This window comes from Acomys russatus, chromosome 5 (genome assembly GCF_903995435.1).
Source record: "Acomys russatus chromosome 5, mAcoRus1.1, whole genome shotgun sequence".
NCBI lineage: Eukaryota > Metazoa > Chordata > Mammalia > Rodentia > Muridae > Acomys > Acomys russatus.
Genome location: NC_067141.1, coordinates 69,071,508 through 69,094,844, shown reverse-complemented (window position 1 = coordinate 69,094,844; position 23,337 = coordinate 69,071,508). Strand labels below are relative to the sequence as shown.

The 23,337-nt window shown below is 41.3% G+C and overlaps 1 protein-coding gene across 3 annotated transcripts in view; it reads left to right on the top strand.

Annotated features, from left to right (window-relative positions):
- The window catches only part of Sorcs1 (sortilin related VPS10 domain containing receptor 1), a 503,013-nt gene that overhangs the window by 471,119 nt on the left and 8,557 nt on the right, over positions 1–23,337 (top strand). For 2 of the 3 annotated variants that reach the window (XM_051146761.1, XM_051146763.1), the window contains exons 22-25: positions 185–297; positions 941–1,072; positions 8,581–8,680; positions 21,960–22,065. In XM_051146761.1, the coding sequence (XP_051002718.1) occupies positions 185–297; positions 941–1,072; positions 8,581–8,680; positions 21,960–22,065 (451 nt within the window). Of the gene's footprint in view, positions 1–184; positions 298–940; positions 1,073–8,580; positions 8,681–21,959; positions 22,066–22,193; positions 22,355–23,337 lie in introns of all 3 variants that reach the window. The other variant, XM_051146762.1, reaches the window with a different exon arrangement.

The window sequence follows — 23,337 nt, the reverse complement described above, 5'->3', positions numbered from 1 at the left end:
TATGGGCCAGAGTCCATGGCTTCAGTTTAGCAAAGGACAAGCTATGGGGGTAACAGGGAAACTTTAGTGAGTTTGCCTTCTTGTGACATTTTGCTGTGTATGAAAGGCTGCATAGAAAACAAAATTTAGACGGCTTTGTGGAGCTATTCATCTTGTTGTAATGAGCTTACTGTTATATCCACAGAGGAATTCCGGTCTCTTCGGTTGGCTTTTTCTCCTAACCTGGATGACTACAACCCTGACATTCCCGAGTGGAGGAGGGACATCAGTCGAGTCATCAAAAAGTCTCTGGTGGAAGTGAGTACACACAATACCTTCTCTCCATCAGACACAGTTCTCCTCTGTCCTTGAGCAACTTCATGGAGAACAGACCCTTTGCAAAGGGAGGAGAAGGCAAAGCAGGAGCCCAATGGGAGTGCAGTTAGCATCATTGTGTCTTAACACTTGTGTTTGGATGAATTCATCCTTATGAAACATATAGCCCTTGCCCTCTGTGAAGCTGATTCTGTTCCAAGAAGGACATGGACATCTGTGACAGTTGGGCAACTGAGTTCATCATTTGAACATTAGTAAGTGAAAGATCAGTGAGTGCACATAGTAGTCAAGGCGAACCCTGTCTAAGCATCTTTGAGGGTAGTAGAATTAGTGAGAGAAGCTCAGGGTCCAGAGCCATGTCTGTGAGCACAGCTGCAGGAGCACACAGTCCATGATGCACATCCATGAGCACAGTTGCAGGAGCACACGGTACATGATCCATGTCTGTGAGCACAGCTGCAGGAACACGTGGTACATGATCCACACCTGTGAGCACAGCTGCAGGACCACATAGTACATGATGCACACCTGTGAGCACAGCTGCTCCTCAGTCACCACTCCTCGCCTTCCTGTATGACTGCCACACTTACTGATGCCTTCCACCTGGCTCTCTGTGTCTCCCCAGGCCACAGGGGTTCCCAGCCAGCACATCCTGGTGGCAGTGCTGCCCGGTTTACCAACTGCCGCTGAGCTCTTTGTTTTGCCTTCTCAAGATGCAACCAGAGACAGCAAAAGGTCTCCAGAGGACCTGGAGCAGGTGAGGTCCCCAGAAGATGCTTTCAACTTCTCTCACCCACACGTAATCTAGCCACCATAGGAGCTCTTAGAGGACTGTTGGAATGCTATCAACTCTGAAATTAGCATCAGTCAGGGATCTGAGAACAGGTGATTTTTTTCGAGTTTTATGCCTTACAATTTGGTGCACATTTAGGAAGCTCTACATTTTAGTCAAGACATCCCAGGTCTAGAGATGTAAGACAGTTTTTTTTTTTTTTTTTTTTTTTTTTTTTTTAGTTTTGTTACTGATATTCATGGATCTATCATACAGATGAGGCAATAAAAGAAAAAATAACCAAATAATTTAGCTAAAGTCATAGAAATCCCATAGGCAGATTTGTCAATTAAAGAAATAACATAAGGCATTTGGAGACTATAGTAGATCTTCAAGAAATTTGTAACAGTTACATTTGTGATTGTTTTGTGATGGAAAAAAGATAACTAAGTTCTCCAGATTACTAAGCAGACTGGGGAACTGAAGGGCATTTTTGGAAAAAGGAATGTTGATGGGGAGAGAGTAAGATGATTAATGAACTAACCTTCACAGAGTAGAGAAGCGAACAAGGACAATAAGAAAAGGAGAGAATGTATAGTGACAAGGTGGCTAGCACCAGTTATGCTGCTTTCGTACAGAACAGGCACTTCTGTCCTTTCAGCGCAAAGCAAGACAACATGGTGGAGACTGGAGCATTGGCTAAAGAAATTGATGGTATTTTAGCCTGTCCAGGATTCCAGTCAGAGCAAACCTAGTAGTGTCCACAGAGAACCCATGAGAAATCAGTGTCTTCATTGTGGAAAACATTGTTTCTCTGATTGAAAAATGACAACTGGCCATGGAGTACATGCCTACAGTCCTGGCAGTCGGGGAGCCAGAGGTAGGCAGATCTCTGTGAGTTTGAGACCAATGTGGTCTACAAAATGAGTCTAGGACAGCCAAGGCTACACTGAGAAACACTGTCTCGAAACACCAGAAACCAAAATCAAACAAACAAATAAAAAAGAAAGAATGTAAAAAGAGAAAATGCAACCCAGGATATGGGTTGAGATTTCACAAAATAGACTGCTCACTGATAACTTGTAGTTTTTAATCTAGGTAAGATCTGTTGATGTATTTTTTTTCTGACCCAGCCAATTAAGTGAGTTCTGAAACTCATTTAATTTAAAAGTCCAGAGATACAGTTCAGGCAAGCATAGATATAGAAATGGTCCAGAGTGTCATCAAATTACTTCCTCTATCTTCCTCCCCTGTGCTTTCCTTGTGACCACATAGGACACTTATGCAAGAACAGAGCCAGTACATAGGATTGCAAGGATGGCTACAGTAAGACCTGGCTTCTAGCTAGCATGAGTGGAACTTCACTCAGAAGACTGTGGCTGTCCTCTGACAGCGCCACCGGGAGCCATAGGTTTTCACCTAGGGTCCAGTGCGGGTCAGGTGGGGAGGCATCTCCATCCTTGTAATTGTGTAGATAGAGTACCACTGCTAAAATTTCAGATGTTTTCCCGCTTCTGTGGTTCTGAGGGTTAGAGTATCCCATAGAAAAGTATTAATAAATGTGAAAACAGAAGAGAAGGTTCCTCACAGAGTAAGTGTGAAAGAGGAAGGAACATTGGAAATGCTAAAATAGCTTCCATTGTAATAAAACACGCAAAAGTTAAGACAGAATGGATATAAACAACAAAAAACAAGCCTAGTATATGAGAGCTAAACTTAGGCTGATCTTAGGCACTCTGGTCCGTTTCTTAGAAAGAAGTTGTAAGAAACACCCAGTAGCATAGGAGCACGGAGCCTGTCCAGCGATCCCAAAGAGTGGGAGGACAAAGCTACAGTGAAGTGTCCCTAGCTCTCTTCCCTGAGCCACTTATGAGAGCCTTCCCTAGGGAACAGAAATGCTAGTTGAGTGGAAGTACCTTGTCTGGGAAATAAATTGAGAATTCGTCACAGCGAGAAGCACTTGACCCCTTTATCACAAGGCCACCTCTAGGTTAATCAAGTGCCCTCCACCTGGGGGACTCTGCCAGGCAGGCTTTCAGATCTCCAGAGAGTGTGAGCCGGCTGTTGCTCTCAAGGCCTCATCAGGAAGAGCACGTCCTGCTAGCCCAAGGCCAGTTGCTCAAGGTTGCAGCAAGTTCTCCTCTCTTGGCCCTGCTTGCCTTGCTTCTTTCTGGGTTCTGAGGAGTGGCAGGTGTGGATCTGCCAGGCCTGGAGGGAGGAGGCCACGCCCTGAGAAGGATACGATGCCTTGCTCGAGGAAAAAGGGGCTTATACTTGTGGTCTTCCAAACTCCTTAAACACCATTATGAGAAGAGCATGCCAAATGGTTATCCAAACTTAAATGCCCTGCCCTGAAAATATGCTTGCTAGTAACATTGTCCAAACAGAGCAGATCATATTTAGAAACATATATGTGTGTACATAAACATATATACATGACACTGAATTAAGCTCTCATAGACTCAGAACTGAGAGAGTTATGTGGGAGGGTTTGAAAGGAGGAAAGGGAAATTAGAAATATTATAATAGTATTACAATCTCAAAATAAAAACAAAACAAAAAAGTACAAGTATTATTACTTTGGACCAGGGTAGCCTTGTCATTGATACATTTATCAAAGACTTTTAAAATTTGCTATTTAGTAATTTCAAAAAAGCATGTGTATAAGAGCACCACACATCTGTGCTATGACCAGAGTCCCTACCACATGGGGGCCACTTAGGAGTGTACATGTTTTCCATAGACACCTGAGGATCTGTGGTAAGAACCTGTTAGCTCTATGGGGGCTCGCTCCTGCGCTCTGAACTTGCACGTAGCCCTAGCTATCCTAGGACACTTCAGTTAATCCATTTCTACATTCACACCGAGGGCTGTAAGATGGGACTGTACATATTATCTAGTGAATCCAAAACCTGAAAAGGTGGGATAGCAGGAAATAAAGATCCAAATGTCTATATCAAGACACTACCATGTTCTAACTCCAGAAGACCCAGTTTCAATGTAAAAACACAAGCAACACTAAAAACCATGACACTATGTCTCCTCCAAACTGAAATATTATTCCAACAGTAATGTTCACCAAGGAAAGCAATTTAGATGATGCACAAGGTAGTAAATTCAAAATAACAAGTGTAAATATGTTCAAGGAACTCAGAGAATGTGAATAAATCCCTGGGTGAATACTAAAAAACACCGACTTTTGAATGAAATAAGGAAAACAATTGGACGTTTTGCTTTATTTAAATAGTATTTTATTTATTATTTGAGAATTCCATACATGTCCACAGTGAATTCTGTTCATATCCACTTCTCACACCCCATCCCAACTTGTCCCACCCCCAGTGCATCACATCCCAACACCATTCATTTTTTTTCCTGAATTGGTGTCTTTACCTTATCACTTGTTTAGAGTGCTTCAAAAATTTACTAACTCCTCTCTTAAACTTTCTTTTTGTTTCAATGGTTAACATTTTTATTCCAGCCATATGAGTGTATTTTCCCTTAAATAATTTTATTAAAAATTGCCCTTGACATGGACTCTGGTGCCTGGGATTTGATCGCTGCCCCTTGGTAGAGAGGCCATGTGGGAACACAGAGGAAGGGGATGCAGGCTATCCAGATGAGACCTGATAGGCTGTGGTCAGATGGTGGGGGAGAAGAACCCCACCTGTCAGAGTTCTAGGGGAGGGAATAGGGTAGGTAAGTGAGGGAGGGTGAGAACAAGAAGATAAGAGTAAGGGGATTACAGTAGAAATGTAATATGAATAAATGACAATAAAAAACTGTCTAGTCTTGAATATGTTCCTTGGAATGGTGGCCATTGCTGTTGCAGACCACATATTGATTGCTCTCAGTGTTTCGGGGCACATAGGATTATAACTATGCTTTTCTACTGTCTAGGGAGAGCCTCAGGACTTACTTAAGACAGTGAGTTGGGAGGAGTGCCACGTGCCACTTCCAACCTGAAGAATTCAAGTGTTTGCAAATTCTGTTCCTCCTGTGCTGTAGCAAATGGAGACATTTGAGATGGCTTCCCCTCCAGTCTGCTTCCCCGTGTGGTGGGAAGCATCAGCCCACCCACGGTACATAGAATGCATGACGACAAAATGCCTCCTTTGTTCAGCCCCCGAGGGTTTTCCACTGTTACTTCCCTCTAGCTGAGTTTGTTCTGATACATTCAATCTTCATCTTTTGAGATAAAGATGCAGTGGAGAATTGAATCGCTGTCTTTCCTACAGCAAGGCCCTCCCATGACACCCTTTCTAGTGTCTGTATTGAGTCCCCATCGCCTTTCCAACTAGTGGTTTAAATGAAGTGTGAACTTCATCTGACTAATAGGCATATCCCACCAAACAGACAGATACCAGGAATGATAGGCCGTTTCTTCAGCCATGATTGCTTAGCTGAACTACAATAGGAAATGGGCTGTGTAGGAGGGCAGAAGAGGAGGACTGGCCGTTGAAGTTCTCTGAGGAGACACACGTTTCACTGGACAGCAAGGGAAGTAAGTCCATCTCGCCTCAGCTGGTCTAGTGTCTGAGTGATCACGGGCGATGTCACTTGAGTCTTTACCAGGCAAGCACTTGTTCTTCTCATTGAGGCTCTAGCTATGCTTCCTTTGTTATACTCTTTTTGTTGGCCAAACTTTCAATTATTACCATCTGTATAGATGGGTCGGATGAACACACTCATGAGGACAGTGTTGGGGAATGCCTGTTCCTGTGGCCCGCATTGCTCAGTGGCACTGGGGATAGTATTTTAGTTTGTGTGTGTGTTACAGATGGACTAGAAATGACAACGTAATGAATGAAATACTGCACCACTTTTATCTCTGAAAAATCACCCGTCCAGATGTACAACTCGACGTCTTCATTTTTCCCTCATGGTTAAATGGGTCAAGAAACCTATTTTTTTTTTTTTTAGTAGTGCTGAACTGGGACTAGCAGGCAAACAAAGCTGAAGTCTAGTCTCAACTCCTCAAATATTATCTGGGTAAACCTGGATATGTTGTCTGAGCACTGTGCTCTTCCATTGGGGATGCCAGCACCAACACGGAAGGAAGAGTAGCCAGACATGAGCAATATGGCCAAAGTAAGGCAGTCAATGCATATATGATATTATTAAATATAAATAACCCTTATATGGTGAAGACAATGCCAAGTAAGTGGTTCTGTAATTAACCTGGCCAGAGGTTTGAAGTGTTGATCTTTGTAAAATGTTAACTACTAATTTATCTCAATAGCAAAATGCCTAGTCATAATTGAGGTTATTCTTGTATGGAATGCAAATTACATTTAGTTTTGCTTTTTATGCATAATTTCTTTCCCACAGAGTATATATCCTTTATCCAATGTCTTTTGATGCAAGTTAAATAACAAGAAATATGTTCTGTTTCCAGATTAATTTTTGCACACCTGGCGTAGTTTTGTAAATGATACAGACAAAGCCAATGAATCAATGATAGAAACCAACAAGCATCTAAGAAGTTAATTATTTTCACAAGAGACTCTTCTGGGGATAATAAGTTAAAATAATGTTGCTCTGATAAATTATGTTTTCTGATTTAGTTATTTATATGTCTCACTTGAATATGAAGATTTTCAGGAATAAGAAGTAATATCTGTGCACTGGGATGAAAGTGGGAAGTCCTGCTATAGACACAAAGCTCTGTTTTATGTTTCTGATACTCTAGAAAATAGGTCAGTTTCTTAGTTGCTTCTGAGATGTCTTTCATGAATGGACTAGAGTGTTTTTTTTCATTGTATCTTGACATATGGCAACGCTTGTATATTTGCATGTATATGTATGTTAATAGTTTATATGCATTTATAAATGTGAAAGTCAAAACCATTATGATAGGCGTTTACTGAAAATCCACTGTTTATTTCTTATCAAGATGCCACTAAAAGACACCTTGGATGAAATGGCTTGGAAATCTATTCTTCTTGTAAGCCTGGACCACTGAGGAAATGTTCCCCTGCTAATATAAGTGGAGTATCTTTACAGAGGGGCCAAGTGGTTCCAGCATAATTTAAACACAGCCTTGTTTTCTTTATGGTTTTAGAATGACAGCATTTGAGAGAAGGATCCCATGTGGTCAGGCATGTGGTCTGGGGGACCATCTCACACTTGTCCTGTTCAGCAGAGAAGTTCATGTGCAGGGCACTGCAGGTTCATTGCCAACTGGGGCCCTCTATAATGGACTCCAAACTAAGCCACGAGGCCCTGCTTAATTATTAAGGTTCAGCAGTACCATTTCGGCAACGTAGTAGAGGAGATGAAACTCAGCAAATAAAAATGGGAAAGCAAAAGAATTTCACTAGAAGAATAATAGCCAGGGTCCTCCCAATTAGACTTAATAGCATATTAAATAAAATATGAACTTGGTGCTTAAAATAGTATATTAAAGACAAGGCAAGGATAACAGATATGCATAAGTAGTGTGATTATCCTTCAGAGCTTTTCAGAAATTTCTCGAAATGCGTAAGCAAGGCATAATAAATTTCTATGCTAAACAAAAGGAAGGGCTTTTACCCTATTTGTGATGCCTTGCTGTGTGTGATTTCTACTCAGACGCCTTGCTCAGCTGAACAGTCTGTCGTCTGGAAGCCTGTGTTTCCTACCAACATGCACCAGCCTCAGAAGGGCTTTACCAAATGCCTGTTTGTCTGAAACAAATATTAACCAGTTGATTACTTAAGCTGGCTTCGTTGTGTTTACCTGTGTTGTTTATTATGGTATTGACAACATTTATTATCCAATAGTCATAAAGTTCTTACCCATAAAACCCTTGGGCATGGTAAATCACATCAGAATGTTTGGGTTGTCCCAAGCTGCTACTATTCAGTTCTATATATAACAGACTCTTGCAGATGATTTTGTTGGTTGTTTTGTTTTTGTTTCCCGGTTCCTATATATACTACCCTTCTCACCCACAAACCCTTTCAACAACCCCCCCAAAAAGTAGGAGAAACAGAAGTTTAGTGGGGAGAGGGGGTGTTGGGATCCTTTTAGACTACTTCCTGCTAATTGGGGGTGTTGAGTCCCTTGGGGCAAGTCCAATCTTTGTCTCCTTGGGATATTGCCGCCTTTTTCTTGTCATTTTTCCTTTGACCACTTGACAAACCAGCAACAGCAGCATCAGGAGCAAGAACCAGCAGGAGAAACAGCTGTGGTCATCTCTTTGGGCATTGGGCTTTTTATAACCTCTCTAGAGTCCCCAGAATTAAGCTATCTTCAGCTGGCCGAGCACACACAAGGAGATAGTCAGCAATCTGAAGCATCCCCCTATTCTACACCTGGAATTAAAACAAAAGCATGTTCACATAACATAGCTGGGTGTTTAAAGAAACCAAAACTCTCACTACACTTTCTTTCTGTCATCTGCTGTATAATGTTGGCAGGTCTTGGTGAACATTCAACGTATCTCCCAGTGCAGCAGTTCATAGTCATGACAATGATTCTGGTGACAGTAACTATAACTCTTCTTTCAGATATCTGAAGTTCTCATCCACAAACTCAACCAGAACTTGGTGCACTTCGAGCTCAAGCCTGGAGTTCAAGTTCTTGTCCACGCAGCTCACCTGACAGCAGGTCAGTTTCCATGCTCGGCATTCTTGTCAGCAACTGTACTGAAGGGAAATCATGTTCGTCGCACACAAGGATAGATGGTAGTTCTACATTGGTCATAATTCTCGAACATTTCCTTGATTGATGGCTCTTCCCTAATGGGAACAAGTTCACCAAGAGAGTAAGATGCTGTTTCTCCTTAGTCCCTGGAAAACAGTTCAATCAATCATGTAGGTTCATGACCCGTGTGATAGCATGCTTTGTCTCCAAACACCTTGTAAAAACAATGTTAACCTCCTAAGTCATATTTTACAAATCTTTCTATAAAGCCTACTTTCAAATCATTCATAGCACAAAGAATTTAATTTCTTTATATTCCAGACAACTGCAGTACAGTTGAAGTAGATATTTAGGATCAATATAGTCAACCTTGATTTGGTCCTAATTTTGTAAATAAATGTTATTGATTTTCTATTTCTTCACCTATAAAAATCAGGTGGAAAATCTTCCTTCTAACTATAGAGAAAGCTTTTGATAAAAATAAGTAATCTCAAGCATGTATAAGTAGATACCACTATGTATGTTAATAGCTAATTAAATAAACAATATTTATCAATTACTTGTTTTGACAGAGCATCAGCTTCATGGAGCACAAATGTCAACTGGAAATTATCTATTTATATACTGATAGGACTTATAATCTAATGTAGTTTGGTGTGGGAAAGTGTGGTAGTGGCATATGCTATAAGATAGGGAGAAGATGTAGGCAGTTAGGGGAAGTCTCTCAATAAATAAGTGTATGAGTGCTCATGTAGAGAGTATTACATATATATATATATATATATATATATATATGTATTATATATAAACATTTGAATCTTTACAGAGTTTTTTTTTTGTTTTGCTTTCTTTTTTTTTTTTATCCAAATCTTTACTTTCCATCATTTTTTCTAGAACTTATTATGTACACTTAGAAAACAGATTTAAATTCTACATGCCATAGAGTTGGAGATGGGCTTGTGGGCTTGTGTGAGAATTAGTTAATTTGGATGATACACTTCAATGAGTTCATGACACATGAAAAGTTGCTCTTTTTCTTTTTTTATTCCTTTGTATTATTAACAATTAGAGTAATTTAGGGAATTAAAGGCAGAGATGAACTCTATTTGTTCCAACTGATACTGAGTATTTTATAGAGGAGGTAGTATTTGTGGATGTTCTTAAAGGGTGGAAAGGACAGAACTCATGAGACATTCCAAAGACTGAAGCATCAACCAGCAAAGGCCCTGGGGCTCCTATAGAAGCTGAATAAATGAGGTTGGAGAGCTGAAGTTTCCAACGCCATCCTTCAGTTTCTTGGCAATTCCAGGAGGTTCCTAAGTCTGGAAACTGGTTAAGCATAATGCCACTGTCTCCTATTCTTCTCCCACTGTTTTCAAAACTAAGTGTTCAGATGCAGTTGTTAATGAACATACGGAGGGGAGGTAGAGTGTGGGACATGCATGTGAGCCATTTGTACTGTAGTGGGCTCTGAAAAGCCTTAAAAGCCTTTGTAAAGGGGTGTGAACTTCACTTGCTTAGAAGACATATCACACATCACCCTCTCCCACAGTACCTAGAGCTACTTGCTCACTCTTAAATTTAGAGGCTGAGTGTAGTAGAGCCCTATACAGAATTCTGCATTTGAAGGTGTATGTTTCATCCTTCATCAGTTTGCTTTACAGCATACTCAGCTTCTGAAGGAATTCAGACAGCAAATGATAAATCATGTTGTAATGGGATTTGTTTTATCAGAAAACTCCCCCTGGTCTATATATCTGGAGACTCTACTGGAGTGTGAGAAAGAATGAGCTCTATTTCTCCGGTTCCTCTATTCTGGAGGGCAACTATGTTTTGACCCTCTACTTTTTTACACAGCATTCCTCTATTAGTCATTATGTGTACCAGATTTTCATTTTAACCTGTTATTATATTACACATCAAATATGTCTCACATTGTTTTGCCATATATGACATGCCGCAGTACCACTCAATAGGTAGCCAGGAGAATTAAGGCAAGCCTGGGTTGTGTAGTTAGAGGCCCTAGCTCAAATATAAGAGGAATAGAAAAAGGAGTGAGTTGGCGGGTGACCTTCTTCTGGGAAATAGTTTAGAATTAAACCCAAGTTGAAAAGTGGATAATCAAATATCTGAGAGTGGTTTAACCCATGGCTAATCATAAGAAGCTGGTGCATCAAGGGCATCCTAAGAGTGTTTGAATCCATGCCTCACATGGAAACTTCATTCTTGCTAGCTATGAGAAATTCATTCAGCTACACCAGGAAGCTCTAGGTAGCCAGGGGCAATACAAAGTTGAAAAGACCTGAGAATTTGCTCCATTTCCTGCTTGTAGTTCTTTCACAGAGGGTGTTTGGGAGCAGAAGTCAGGTTTCTGGGAAGAAAGACTGTCAGAAAGAATATACCATTGGTAGTCCACATAACCGTACCAGCCTTTGAAAGCCAGGAAGCTGTACCAAATACACTGATGACTCAAGGTTGCCAAGACAACTGGAGAAAATATAGAGGGGAAGGCAGAAAAAAATTCTTGTACTGAGACAACTTGATGAGCACACGAGAAAACTCTTTACCTTCCAATCATTATATTATTTACTTTCTTTCTGAGTAGATTTAATAGTGACATCTTCTGATAGTCAAATTGCAAGCTTTACCCACCAGCATTATGAAGTTTCTGTCATGGCTGACTTAGCAACTATCTTGATGTAGATGTGATGTAGAACATTAGATTCTGTACAAGAAGAAAATGGCCAAGACTGAAAATCACCGAAGCTCAGGGCACTGCTTCTTTACATGAGAGTATAGACCTGGCTATATCCCTAAGTGGATGCCCTCTGGACTTGACTTTCATAACATGAACAACAAAAGATTTGTGTCAAGAATGCAACTTTTAATAATTATGATGGTGAAGTAAACATTTCTTACTTGAAATTGATCCTGCCATAGCCTTAGCTACCATATTTAGAAACATTTGGTTATTTGAACATCAGTGTGGGACCACATGTCTAACAGATAGATTACAGGGTCTTCTTCCTTTCATATGTAGGAAACTTTGGGTGAGAAGGGCAGGTGAATTGCGCACACTCTGCTCTCATTAATTGCCCAGCAGATAGTCATCAACCTCCTTTTATTTTTATTTTTTAATTTATTATTTTTGTTTTTTGTTTTTTGAGACAGGGTTTTTCTGTGTAGCCTTGACTATCCTGGACTTGCATTGTAGACCAGGCTGGCCTCGAACTCACAGAGATCTACCTGCCTCTGCCTCCTGAGTGCTGGGATTAAAGGCGTGCGCCACCACTGCCCTGCTAAACTTGTTGGAGCCAGAGTGTGTTGCTTGTGAGAGGTAGTGCATTATTTGGTTATTCTTGCAGGGAAATGAACTGTCTCCTTCCAGGAATTTACTGCCCTTGCTTTGGTTTTCAAGTTCAGTTTCTTATTTGCTTCCTTGGGGCCACAAGATATGCATTTTCGGAAACCTGGGGTGTCATAAGAGACTGGGTATTGCTTATCTCCTCCTGTATGCTTTCTTTGGGATTTCACTAATTGCAATAGCTAAACTGAAGCAAGCTTTGAATGCAGTGTTGATCTTGTTCATAGTCTTGCCTGTGTTCCTTAGAAACTGTCTGATTTCTCTTGAGGGTCCTCCTGCACCCAATAGAATGTTTCTGGGAGTCTCTTTGCAGAAGCAAGAGATTTGGCATTGTGTGAGAAGAATGGGAAAATAAAGAGCATGCTGTTAAGAATGTGGATCCAAGGTCATGATGTGAGCAAATGCTTTCGGCTTTTCCAGCCTTGTTAGGCGGACAGAGGCTAGGCCATTGCAGAGCCAGCCAGAGTTAGAAAGGTGTGTACACATAAGTAACTCTTGGAATTGGACTAGAAATAATAGTGTTTGGGAGAAAGTGTAACTTTGCTCATAGTCCCTACCCACTAGCTCCTTCAGCTCTCTCCTAATCCAAGTCTATTTGCATTTTAAGGCTTAGCTCTATATTGACACGCAGGTACCGCCTTTCCAGAAGCCTTTGCCTCATCACCACCTCCCATGTATGAGCCCATTTCTTTTTAAACCTCTTCCTGACAATGTGGTTAGGGCTGTCTTCATCCTCATCTTCCTCACACATGCTGATTTCTTATGAGGAGCATTCTTAATGTCATTATGTTGTCACCATGACTGAACTCAGCAGAGAACTCGCACATGTCACGTGATTAGCAAGCCTTGCCTTTACAGAGAGTCGGGAGCGGAGCGCCTAACCTGTAGAAATACATGTTCATGAGCCAGTCTCCATGGCTACTGTAGCCGAGCACCTGGCAAGTGCAGACTTTGATTAGTTTATCCAGTAGGCATCTAGAGGGAACCATTTTCCCCTTTTTGTTCCTTATTATGGATATGATAATGCATGCATATTTGCTTGCGCATTGAGAAGGGACAGTTAGAAGGAAAATCGCACCCATCTTCCTTGGAGTTCTGTGTCTCAGAATATGAGAAGGAAGAAAGGATATGACAGGAGAGCAAGAGTTTGATATTGAAAAGAAGACTGAGGGTGAAAGTGGGAGGGAGGGAGGAATGGGAGGCTACAAGGGATGGGATAACAATTGAGATGTAATCTGAATAAATCAATTAAATAAAAAAAATAAAAGAAGACCGAATCACATATAACTTATTGCCCCTTGCTTAGTGCTCTGTTTCATATATTTTTAGAGTCAGGATTTCATTGTAAGGAGTGTTTTCTGACCACTTAGTAAGGCTCAAAGTCTGATGCAGGTCATTTGATTTCTATTGGTTATTATAAAAGAATAAACCTGAGCCATTACCTAAAAACCCTTCGAGGTGTGTTTTGTTTTGTTTGTTTTCATTACTAATTTGAAGTATACTCAAGAGTGGTATGTGTTTCAGATTTATCATTTTTTTCCTCCAGCACTTCTAGTTTCTATCATTTGGCAATAATTCCTTTAAAATTATGGTTCTTGAGGAGGATATAAGACAAATTAGGACCTTTGCTCCTTCTATGCTGGACAAAAGTGAACCACAAATACTCATGTAAAAACCACAGTGGACAGGGCAGTAGCAGGGAAGCCACCTGATGAAGTGATTCTTTAAGTAGTAACCTTGGACAACAGTTCATAATTCCTTCTCTTCATAATGTAGAAAGCTGTAAAGGCTGTTGCAAAGATGGTGATTTCTCTAACGGAGATGTTAACCAACATGGCAGAGCCTCTAGTTTCTCAAAAAAGGTATGCTTAGGGGCTTATGCTGGAATTGGTGCCATTAAGAATAAAACCTACAAGCAAGCTAGAATAGGAGGTTGAATTTCAGGAAGGAAAATTGAGCTACTAAACCGTGAGCTTTAACTTCCCACTCCCTGTCACATATCATATTCCTAGGGAAGAGAAGCTCACTACCAGTTGTGCAAGTTCTACTTGTTGGTGCAAATATTTCAATCTTCAGAAAATGCTATATCTTTACTCCCATGAACACTTATCTTCATAATTAAGACCTTCTTACATTTGGCTGGCATAGGGCAGTGGAGGCAGTTATTGCCTTGCTCAATGGTAGCATATGAAGATATTCTATATGAGGGTGGACCGCATGACAAAGCAAAGGGCTATTCCAGCATATTGCATCTGAGAGCACAATCTCAAATAGATTAGTCCATACTTAAAAAAAAACCTTTTAGGGCTATTTATATTTAACCAGGTTAGTTTATTGGGTAAGCAAACTGAAAATTGAGTAATTGGGCTTCCATAGGAGGCTCTAGAGGAGCTGAAGAAGACGGGTTCTTTAGACCATTTGGATGAATAAATCTGTCTTTTTACGGGTGGAAAACCTGTCCCCATTGCTACAGATCACCTGGTCCATGCCCTGACCACATTTCACTTAACCTGTGAAACATCATAAAAGTAGGTATCTGGGAAAAAAAAAAAAAGTAGATATCTGAGGGGCTGGTTGTCTAGAGTGAGGAATCCTATAGTAGACCTAAGGAATTGTTAATCTAGATATTACTTTTGTGTCAGTGTCTCCAAATCATGCTTATAAACACATTCCTCTCACCACTCTCAGCGATACTATAGAAAACATTTCATTTTTTAAAAATCCATCTGCAATGAGGGAAGGTATAGGACACTTCCCTCCAGCATTAAATCTGATTTACAGCTCCAGGCATTTACTAAAACAGAGAAGAAGGGCTTGAGACACTAATATAGTAATAAACATCAAAATTCAATTTCTTGGCATGGGTGGAAGCAGCCTAATAGGCCGAATGGGCAGATAAAAATGAAAGGAAGTAAGTAATAGGTGAAACATACCTCCAAATATGGGATATACTATATCCTGTAATCAAGCTAAGTGGCCACGCACAGCCAAGTAGTGTGCCTGGGAAGCTGCAGAAAATTATTAAAATCTGAAGTAGAATCTAAGTGGCATGGAGAATTGAATAGCTGGGAGCTTTATGAGTGTTAAACAAATGTTATTATCTACACGCAATTCATATGCTAATGTGAGAAAGCCTGACTACACTCACCTCTCAGTATTTCCACCTAGATTTCAGAGATGCAAAGCTTGGCTCTTAGTTTTTCTGTAGGTTCTTGGTCTCCTAGAGTTTGGGGAACGCGATTAGAATTAAAAGATTGAAAGCTAACATTTTGCAGAGAACGAGCCTCAAAACTCAAATTAAATAGAAGAGTAAAATAATACACAGTGAGGATATTGCACCCATCCATTCCTGTCCATTAGTTGCCTCGTTCAAGAAGCTACATTTAGGAAAACCATCCTTTGTCAAGGGAACATACGGGTTTTGTAATAAACTGTTATCTTGGCCTCTGTGTTGTTGTCAACTGATGTAACTTCCTTTTGTAGGTGTCGTGGGGACATTAAAGGATTGGTATTTCCAGAGTTCAGTGCTAACACTGGATTGGTTAGGAGAGAAGCGTGGGGCCTGGGACGAAAGCGCAGCTTTCAGAATGATCAGGACACTGTGAATCCTGCTCTGTGTTTCCATCTTGGTAAAGAAGCTTTCCGTGTGAGGCAGCAGAAGCCCCAGGCAGGATGTTATAGAAACTACAACATATTTGAAGCTGCAGCATAATCAATGCAGATGCCAAATAGTTGCTGTGGAGCACTCAACTGTAAAGTGAAATAAATTGTTGTAATCGCATTTTCCATTTAGAGATGAAATTAGCACTAGTGAAGTTCTTCCACAGTCAATAAATTTATTCGCCTCTTTACTCTCTGATCGCCCTGTTATTATTTACAAGTAAGTCATTTATGAGTAGAGCCATGATGATAGTAATTTTCAGTTCCTTCTATTTTCCTAAAATTAAATTATATTTTCTTTTTTAAACAGTTATGTTGCTTGAGAGTAGTTTTTGACATTCATTAAATCATTGTGGTACAATGATAAATAATAACAGGTGTGAAGAGATATAAATATATCTTTTCCTCCTACGTGGTTAAATGACTGTGACACCTTCCTGTGTATATTCATACACCATAAATCATACATACATACATACATACATACATACATACATACATACATAAAAGGATCAAGTAACATTCCAGCCTGCGGTAGATTCCTGCGCAGTTCTTTTAAGAAGGCAAAGTGCTTTCCTGATGTGCACAGAGCCCTCCCTGGATTTGATCCCACCACCACTTAAGCCAGGTAGGGTTGCACACACCAGTAACCCAGAACTCAGAAGATGGACGCAGAACCACTGGGCTGCTCATGGTCCAGGAATCCTCACAAGGGACAAGGGAATGACTTTTATGGATGGAGGACAAAGAAAATATGTGACTGGCTGGTGGAGCCACTGGCTTCCTCTATCATTCCTGGGGGACGTCTCAGGTAGAATTTATTTGTCAGCTTTGTATTGGTTGAGGTTAAGAGCTCTTTTTGCCATTGGAATATGAGCATATACAATGATCAGGGGTTTGGTAGTTCATGTGGAAACTCAGGGTGCTGGAGGTGCCTCAGTCCAGTGCTTTCCAATTAGCTATGAGAGATAGAGGAAGCCTCTAGGATTATATATTAACTGGAGAGGAAGCCATTATCCAAGCTAGGATGCACTAAAAATCTTTCCTGTGCTACTGACACATCACCATAATCTCTCTGCATTGAGTGTCAACCCAGCTACATCCAGAATTACCCAGGCGACAGGCTCTGGCCCTGCCTGTGAGGGAGTGTGTGTGTAGTTAGTATGTGTACGTGTCTGTGGTAGATTACATAGGAAAGGATAAATCAGTTGTGAAGACCCACTGTACCAGCTCATTGCATCATTCCCTGTACTGAAACTCTAGCCTGAATGAAAAGGATAAAATGATTTGAGCACTAGCATCCATTGTTGTTTCTTAACTATCCACACAGTGTGGCCAGCACCTGTATGTCCCTGTCACCGAGCCTTCCTCACTGCAATCAACTTTCCCTAACCCAGGTAGCCAAACAAATCCTTCTGTCTTTAAGTGACATTGGTCAGGTATCTCGTCCGTCCCAGCAATGTATAAAGTAACCAATACACCCTCTTACACACATTCTTCCAAACACCTGGGTTCCACAGTTTACAATTCATATATTTAATATAAAGCCCTGGGTCTGCTTCAGGGGAAGGAAAGAAAAAAAAAAGAAAGAAAGAAAGAAAGAAAAAGAAAAACCTGAAAATCAAAGTCGAGTGTGCTTGTTTCTGCAATCTCTTGACGGCAATAGCATAGGAGGAGAAATGTGTCAAGAAAATCCCTTGCTGAACAGGACCTAAATTTAAAAAGGGACTGCAGTTGAACAAATGTGTAAAAGCTATAGTGTGGCTAGCTGTGTTTCCATCCTGCAGAATTGACTCCTTCCATACCAAGATGTGCACCAAGAACCTCCAGGTGGGAGCATGCCAAGGGTTCCATTTCCGAAACTGAATGCAGTGAGAAACTCTTTCCTCATCTTTCAGAACATTGTGAAGAATGCACTTTCAGGAATATGGAGTATTAATATGACAACATAAACTACTGGCCATGTCTGGTGTGCCAGGTACCATCATAGTCAGTACCATCTCTTTGGCTTTCAGAACTTTACTGAAGCAAAGATACTTTTCACTTGCTTTTATCAAATGAGGAACTGGAGTGTCCATAAATTCAGTTAGCCCAGAAGGCCAGACCCAGAATCTGATCCTATGGAGAGTTTTGGATTTGCTCTCACATACAGAGCTGTGACTGTGTATTTAGCATTTCCTATATGCCAATCACTCTTTCCTGGATGTAGTAACATTTCTATTACTCTAATTAACTCAGATTCTTGTGAGTAGAGTACAATAATTCAAAGCACTGTCAAGTTCCCCCACAGGGTTTTAGAAATGGTGTGTGAGCAGAGACTTGAGGCACCCAGTCCCTTGAGGCAATGCTTGTATCCATGTTATACACTGTGCATTTCTAATGGCCAAAACCTTCTCAGAGCTTTTCTCTTTCACATCTTCCTTGTTGATGCTGCAACTGGAGAGGGACTGATTTATGTCCAAATCCATTTATCACTAGTCTCCGTTCCTCAGCAAAACATATAGACACACCTAAATATTGGGGAAATTAAGGATATGTGGCTCCTGCTGTACGGAGCATCAGCAGATACTTTTATATGCAGGTACAAATTAGCAAACAGAAGCCAAAGAACACTGAAGGGCAGTGCCACCCAATCTCTCACTGCTGTTGCCTCTATGCTTCCTCTAAGAAGTGGCTAAGAACTACAGAACTGGGAGGTAGAAGAGATAGCATATTGGAACCCAAAACACAGAAAATAATATTATCCAAAGAATGTGATAATTACCCAACAATATTGATGCTGCTTCTTTAAGAATGATGATCTGAGTGTGAGTGACAGAAGGTTGGAGAAGCCAAGCGAGAAAAGAGGAACACAAAGGGAAGTGGAAGCAAAGATAAGTGAAATGATGTCCAGATGTGTCTGCATGTACACACAGATGTGCATGTGTGTTTCCATTCATGTGAGTAAGAACAGAGTTAAGGTAATTTCTTCTTATTATTTCTCATGCTCAAATGTTACACAAAGCTTAGTGGCGCACACCCTTAATCTTTACACTCAGAAGGTAGGCAGAGGCGGCAGAGCTCTGTAAGTTTGAGACCAGCCTGTTCTGCACAGTAAATTTCAGGACAGCCAGCGCTATATAGACAGACCCCCATCTCAAAAGAAAAAAACAATCAACAACATAAGTGTCAAGTGTTACCCTATTAAGTAAGCTCTGTGGGTTTTTGACTGCACTTCACTTCTCTTCTGCTTCTGCTGTAGGGGCCTTGTTTGGCACGGGAGCTTTAACTTTATTCATGCCTTTGACTGTCCTCATCATCCATGGCCCCTCTGAACCACCATTTGTTCACCGAAAAATTAATGGTTTATATTACGATATATTACGATATATTTTTATTCCCTTCATGCGATACTGATATTGTGATAACAAAGAACGTTGGGTGGGGAAGGCAGTTATTTCAAAATAATACAGTGAGTGAACTTGTGGGGATTGTATGAAAGTATAGTACAACAAGATTGGTTGTGAGATGACAGTTGTTCAATCATCGTCTGTCTGTCTGTCTGTCTATCCACGACTCATCTCTCTACATACACATATGCATCATCAAAGTATAAAAGTGTCTGATCTAGGCTCCTAAGTGCTCATTTTAAACCATAATATTTTAACTCACGTCATGTGTATTTTCTTCCTATATCATCTATCACCTTGCCCTTAACCTCTTCCTGAGAAACGTTCTTCTTAATTTCTTGGTCCTTTACACCAGATGGCATATTTTGGATTGTGAGTATTTGTGTGTTTGAATGGCTCAGAATTGAGCCTTCTCCTCCTCCTCCTCCTCCTCCTCCTCCTCCTCCTCCTCCTCCTCTTCTTCTTCTTCTTCTTCTTCTTCTTCTTCTTTCTCCTCGTTCTCCTCGTTCTCTCCTTGTTCTCTCCTCCTCCTCCACCCCTCTTCCTCCTCCTTCTTCCTCTTCTTCTTTTCATTAACTAGTTGAAGTCCTGTCTGGTGGCCTTCAGCTCTGAGCATTTAATTGTGTTTGCTTATGTCATATGGTTGACAGCCCCTGTCTTCCATCTGTTAAAAACAGTCAAGACAAATCTGTAACAATGGAACGTGTTCTTTTCCCCTGTGATGGTCTACCAATGGCAGCGTGCACTCAGATGTGTCTCCAGCTTTGTTGATGGCACCAAGTGCTGCTTCATTTTCTTAGTCTAAATACCAAGCCCCTTTTCTTTGGGTGTTCCCCTGCAGTGAGGCACCTCTGTCAGCTCTCACACCAGTGCATGCTGTCTCTGCACCAAGCTGCTAGACTTACAGTGGAGAGAGAACAAGAGCGTCCCTCATGTTCAGTGCCTGCTAAGAGCAGATCCTCCGGAATAAGTTAAGCCCATTTCCTGAGGAAGAGGCTTAAATTTCTTATGTTGCACTGACTTTATAGTCATGCGAAATATGCTTTCCAATATTAGCTGAAATAAAATCTTTCGAAAATCCAAAAGAGCAGATACAACCACAGGTTTTGTCTGAGACCATTATTATTGTAGTCATTTACTCTTGAACTTTTCTGCTTGGATGACCAGAGCATCATCCTCTTGGCTCTCGACAAGAGAAAAGTCATAGAAAGGGTACTTAAAGGTCACCTGCATTTCTAGGTATCGGGCTTTGCTTAAATTGATGGAAGGTAAAGGTCACTGTCCATGCTTCCACAGGGTACAGGTGGATTGTTTTCAGGCTTGAGCTATACCACATTTGCTGAATGTCAGGATTTGATATGATAGAATTAATTGCAAACAGTCATTACAAGTGCAAGAGGTTTGACCCTGAGGAGATTTGGAGCTGGGGAGAGAGGTTTCCTAGAATTGCTATGTAAAGAAAACTCGGGTGGGGGGGGCGCGGTCTTATGAATGCAGAGATTTAAGGTTGTCTGTGAGGAAGTTTGTTCACTTGGGATGTTGGTGTTCCTGTGGCAGGGTGCCATGAATTTCAGAATTTGTAGAGCCCATTGCAAGGAACATCTCTCCCCAAGCATCAGAGTATCGACCTTTTCAAGCATTCACTTGACCATCAACTTCGGGAGTGCAAGAAAACAAAACCACAAAGAACCCATAAGCATGCTGCATAGCTTTCCAGTTCTCTGTCTGACAGGTAGAGATATAGCTAATTTATACTTCACACTGACACAGAGACTCTCTCTCTCTCTCTCTCTCTCTCTCTCTCTCTCTCTCTCTCTCTCTCTCTCTCTCTTTCCCCCTCTTGCTCTCCCTCCTTTCCCCCCATAGCCTCCCTTTCTCTCACACACACACATAATTCTATTTATGGTTTGACTGTTTTGCACTGTGCTTTGTGAGAAAAGCTTACATACAATGCATAGGAAAATAATAATAATAACAACAACTACACAAATGCAGAGCAACCCTGACTTCGAATTCTAGACTTACCATGTTTTGACCTTACAATAGTGTTAAAGCATACCTGTAGAACCATTCTACTGTGACTTTTAAACTATGGTACTATCAAGCATTGGATGTTTTATTATAAAATAAGGTTGTTAAAATGATTTTACCTTCCAGGTATAAATCCAGGTAAGAGCTCTGAGCACATGGATGGTGGACTTCCCTAAGCTACATGGGGTAGGGTATAATTTTTTTTCAGGACATGGTTTCTCTGTCTGGCTGTGTGTCTAGCCTGGCTGTCCTGGACTCACTTTGTAGACCACGCTGACATTGAACTCACAGAGCCTTTGCCTCCTAAGTGCTGGGATTAAAGATGTGTGCCACCACTGCCCGGCAGGAGTGGGGTATAATTTTGATAGTTTCACCTTACAGTACCTTTTATCTTTTATCAAGCTGTAAGCCCATCAGGAACACTATTGGTTAATTAATGATAATGACAGCATCAACATTGGGATAAAAGGAAATACTGATGAAGAGACTGATAAGTAGACATAGTAGATGTAACACAACCATACAGTGAGGGATGTGCTGTTTTTCTTTCGCTATATATGACACATTAAGGCGAAGCATCCAGCCCAAGTCTATATAGTTAACAATGGGTGGACTCACCTGTTTTTCCTTGTTCACAGCCCAGCTGGAGCTGGGGCACACTCAGATACACATTTAGCCATGGACCATGCATCCTGCCTGTATATCCTCCGTGTTTTCCTGATATTTACCAGGCATGTATGTGAACCATATGCACCTGTTCAAGTTGCTGTTAACGGTCATGCTTTGTTTGTTCCCCTAGCCCCACTGGTGGACCTCACTCCAACCCACAGTGGATCTGCCATGCTGATGTTGCTCTCCGTGGTGTTTGTGGGGCTGGCCGTCTTCGTCATCTACAAGTTTAAAAGGTGTGTGGTCCCCCTTCCACTCCCCTCCTCTCCCATGTCTCCCCTCTTTCTGACAGGTACCGAAGCGATGAACCGCAGTGAAGCTCACCTCTGCTACAGAGCAGTGATGCTTTCTGTTAATGTTTTAGGAAGATCCCGGGGATTAATGTTTATGCCCAGATGCAAAATGAGAAAGAGCAAGAGCTGACCAGCCCAGTCAGTCACAGTGAAAGCAGGCCCCGTGTCCCTCAGCATGACCTCAGGAGGCCTGGTCAGCTCGTAGATGAGAAGGTGGAATCACAGCTCCTAGGTAAATGACGCTCGTGGCCTTCAGCTGCCCGGGCTGAGCAGTTGACACTAACCTGCCCGACAATCCCTTTCTGGCTTCACATAACCACCTTTTTCCTGCTCTAATATCCTTGAGATAAACAGCTAAGATGCCCCTTTCTTGCTCCTTTTTAGTGTCCTGCCCTCCATTAAAATTTCCTGTTTTCAAAAGAAAAATCTATTTCTAAACCGCTGAGCTTGAGAAGTATATAAGCAACAAACAATTGTCTTTTCACTAATGCTATTTAGGAGGGAAAAGCTTCAGGGTCTGCAGAACGTGGGTAGAAAGTCAAGCAGTAAACAGGGTGTGGATTAGCCTGGAAAAACATAGCCGTTGCTACTCCAGACAATTCTAAATGGCTTTAGAACAGAAGAAGAGCCTGCCTTGAGGACATCAGCTAGCTCAGCCACGTAGGGAGGGTGTGTTGTTTTGTTTTATTCTGGTGGCTGTCTTGAAACTCACCCTGCAAGTGTGGAAAGTGAGAACCTGAGGACGAGGAAGGAATGTAGTTTGTAGAATACTTAGTATTTGGGGATTCTGAGGGACCAATTGGAGACTGTGGAGGGGCAGACAGATTCATTTCTGTTTTGACTAGAAGTTTTGGGATCAAAGGTCAACGCAGCTTTGTTTGCCTGTGATCTTCTCACGAGAGTCTGATACTTAGCTGGAGTAAGCCTGGAGCTCGGATGCTACATTTTAGGATGGATTATAGAAGTTTTTTGGCAACCTAGACAAACTCACAAAGCGACCATTGCCAATTCCTTTCCCTCTTTGGGCCCTGCTGCCTGTGGCTGACTGAAGTGGAGGAATTATGGTAGTTCATGCTTCATGCTAATGCCGTGATGCCAGATAACCTAGAAAGCCTTTATATAAAAGGTTTTTAATCTGTTACTTGGAAAAAAATGTTTGCAAGTAGAAAGGGATTCCTCTCTTTCAGTGGGTATGAGAAAATTCTATGGCTGCCT